This window comes from Octopus bimaculoides, chromosome 14 (genome assembly GCF_001194135.2).
Source record: "Octopus bimaculoides isolate UCB-OBI-ISO-001 chromosome 14, ASM119413v2, whole genome shotgun sequence".
NCBI lineage: Eukaryota > Metazoa > Mollusca > Cephalopoda > Octopoda > Octopodidae > Octopus > Octopus bimaculoides.
The window spans coordinates 17,322,617-17,326,106 of NC_068994.1; the positions used below are offsets into that span (position 1 = coordinate 17,322,617).

Here is a 3,490-nt window from a genome sequence, read left to right on the forward strand (position 1 = left end):
TACTCACTCACAACAGGCTTCTTTCAGTTTCCATTTACCAAATCTACTAATAAGGTTTTGGTCAGCCCAGGACATTTGCCATTTGCCAAAGGTATTGAGCATCGGGACAGAATACAAAAACCACACATTTGGGAAGCAAGTGTATAAATCACACTATCCATAAACATTATATGAGACCATAACACAATATATTTCAAAAGCTATAACAATAAATGCAATTTTTTCACTACTGAGATCCTTTATCCAATTCCAGCACCCCTGGAGAAGCACCTATTGTAAGAACTTCTGAGATAGTTTACCATATCAAATCCATCTTTGATATTTTTTAGGGTTGGCTGAAAAGTTTTTCCTTGGCAGTGGCTGTTGTAGGACTTTCAGACCTTGGGTCATCTTCAAGACTCTCCCTTTCCCTCCTAAATTCAGCTCCCCCACTTTTGCACTGTTGATAAATTGGAGCATCATCCCCTAATGTAGTGACCATGTCAGTATGAATGTGCTTGGGAGCTAAACCCTTTTCCTGAAGGTACTTGATAACATCATGATGCCAAATTTTGTCCATTTTCAAGAGAATTTGTTATGAGTTTCTTTGAACAGTCAGATGTCAGTTAATCTGGAAAGAAACAATCTAGTTATTAATAAGATGAGTTGAAATTAATGCATGCAAGATTTTACAGCTCTCACATCACTCCTTCATAGTCAGCTTATGTACTTTTTCGCCTGCTCTTGTAAGCTAAATGAAGGAAGCAGTGTGAAATATTTTACAGATTCCTATTTAGCAGTTATAAACAATTGTCCTTATTTGCAAAATCCATTATAACCAATACTAGTAGAGATAAAAGACTGCTGTGTAGTAGTAAATGAATAAATAAACTGGTTCTGTGTCTCTTATTTTGTCTAATTACTCTAATTCTGTGCTATCTCATGACATTGAGATAAACATATTTTACTGAAGACAGTCAGCAAGCTTATCAACTTTTGAAGACTAAAAATAATTTCATGAAGCCAATGTCAGCCTACTTGAACAATTTTTGATCTTGTCACCACCATCTCTATCTTCTCTCCATTTACTCCTCCCCACTGATTTATATAATGTGGAATAATCTTGTATCTTGTCTATAGACTTGTTTCCCCATCACTCTTCAGCCCCTCAACACCCAGCATAGAACCATCCGCCCTTTCTATCTCAGATGCTACCCTCACCCCCATTTAGTCAAAAGGGAGCTTTTTCCTTTTCCTTTTTTTACTGTTCTTTTGTTGTCTTGCAAGTTACTTGGTGATCTCACTAGTGCTGGTGGCACAAAAAGAAATATGCAGTACACACTGTAATGTGGTTGGCATTAGGAATGGCATCCAAATGTTGAAACCCTGCCAAAGCTGACATTGGAGCATGCCACAACCCTGCAGTTCACTGGATCTTGTCAAACCGTCCAACCCATGCCAGCATGGAAAACAGATGTCAAATGATGATAACAATTTGTGAAATGTCTGGGGAGGGTCATTCTCTTTTAGTGCCTTATTATTTAACACACTCACCGGTAAAATTTCCACTGATTTATTTATTTATTTTTCTAAAATTTTCATTGTGTCTTGCAAACTTTTCAATAGTTGTTGACTCTCAACAACTATTGAAAAGGTTGCAAGATGCAATAAAAATTGGCGCAGGAGTGGCTGTGTAGTAAGTAGCTTTCTTACCAACCACATGGTTCCGGGTTCAGTCCTACTGCGTGACACCTTAGGCAAGTGTCTTCTACTATAGCCTCAGGCCGACCAAAGCCTTGTGAGTGGATTTGGCAGACGGAAACTGAAAGAAGGCCGTCGTATATATATGTATATATATATATATGTGTATGTGTGTGTGTGTGTTTGTGTTTGTCCCCCCAACATCGCTTGACAACCGATGCTGGTGTGTTCACGACCCCCGTAACTTAGCGGTTCGGCAATAAGAGACCGATAGAATAAGTACTAGGCTTACAAAGAATAAGTCCTGGGGTCGATTAGCTCGACTACAGGCGGTGCTCCAGCATGGCCGCAGTCAAATGACTGAAACAAGTAAAAGATAAAAGAAGTAAATGAGTGGAAATTTTACCGGTGAGTGTGTTAAAATTATAAGGCACTAAAAGAGAATGACTCTCCCTAGACACAACAGAATATGCTTCAATACATGAATCTTGCAAAGCTGCCTACACTGAACTGCAAATCAAATGTTTACTTCAAGATTTCATTTAACTGGGATTATTTGCTAAGATATTTTTAAGTGACTTATGTGTAAAGACCTGTCCTTAGAAATCTACTTGCAGCTATTTATCACCCAAGATATAAATAGGCTTTGATAACAACTACTATACTGGGAAAATATAGTCTTGTAAATCTTTCTGTTATAAATTCTTTAAGTTCAACAAGGTTGTTATTAAATTACTGGATAACTTATACAATGATAATGATGTATTATATTTCTAATCAAGATACATTGGTTGGTCTGCTTTTATTTCTTCCTTGTCAATGACCGGCATCTAGATGAGCAAATGGGTCAAACATTTCTGTCCTTATAATTTTTGTGAACAAGCACACACTTGACTGTGTGGTTAAGAAACTCGCTTTGCAACCATGTGGTTTTGGGTTCAATCCCACTGCATGGCACATTGGGCAATTGTCTACTATAACCCTGGGCTGACCAATGCCTTGTGAGTGAACTTGCTAAGCAGGAACTGTGTGGAACCCTGTCGTGTGTGTGTTTGTCTCCCTTCCCTGCATTTGACAACCAATGTTGGTTTATTTCTCCCTGTAACTTAGAAGTTTGGCACAATGGAATAATTACCAGACTTCAAAAATTAAAGTACTTATGTTGATTCTTTTTGACTAAACTCATCAAGGCAGTGTCCTGAGCTTAGTCGCAATTCAATGACTGAAACCAGTCAAAGAGAAAAGATTTCAAATTATAGAGGAAAATAGAGGTAAAACTGTTTATTACAGAAAAATTGAAAAGTCTATAAATATTGCAACAAAATAATGCTAACAGGATATGATTTCTGTAGATTCTGTATCAAAATGAATATTTCCTAAACTGTTTCTTCTTCAATCTATTTACTAGATTATATGTTTGGAAGATGAATGCAGAGACAAAGAAGACACGCTATCAAAGTTTAAAGATGTTCTTCAAAACCAGAAGGCAAGAATAAAAGAATTGAAGACAAAACTTCTGGAATTACAAGATATTAAAAGCAGTTATGACCAGTATGTAAAAAAAAAAAAAAATTACTGTTTCTTTCTCTATTTGTCTAACTGTCCATCACTTACATGTATACATACTTACAAACATAATTTGTCTTGTATATACATAGTATATGTGTATGTTTAGTGCCTGTTGTTGCTTCCTTATAACAAAAGTAGCATATTCTACATGTCCTTCTGTTTAAGGACCATGTTAAATACTGTAAAAACCCATGTAATTTGCACACCTGTGTAATTTATGCAGATGATTTTCAGGATAAAA

At 36.4% G+C, this 3,490-nt stretch overlaps 1 protein-coding gene across 1 annotated transcript in view; it reads left to right on the plus strand.

Annotated features, from left to right (window-relative positions):
• LOC106878020 (coiled-coil domain-containing protein 186) overlaps nt 1–3,490 on the plus strand; it is a 146,152-nt gene that overhangs the window by 102,354 nt on the left and 40,308 nt on the right. Inside the window, exon 9 of the mRNA XM_052973031.1 lies at nt 3,089–3,231. Within this exon, the coding sequence (XP_052828991.1) occupies nt 3,089–3,231 (143 nt within the window). The remainder of the gene's footprint in view (nt 1–3,088; nt 3,232–3,490) is intronic.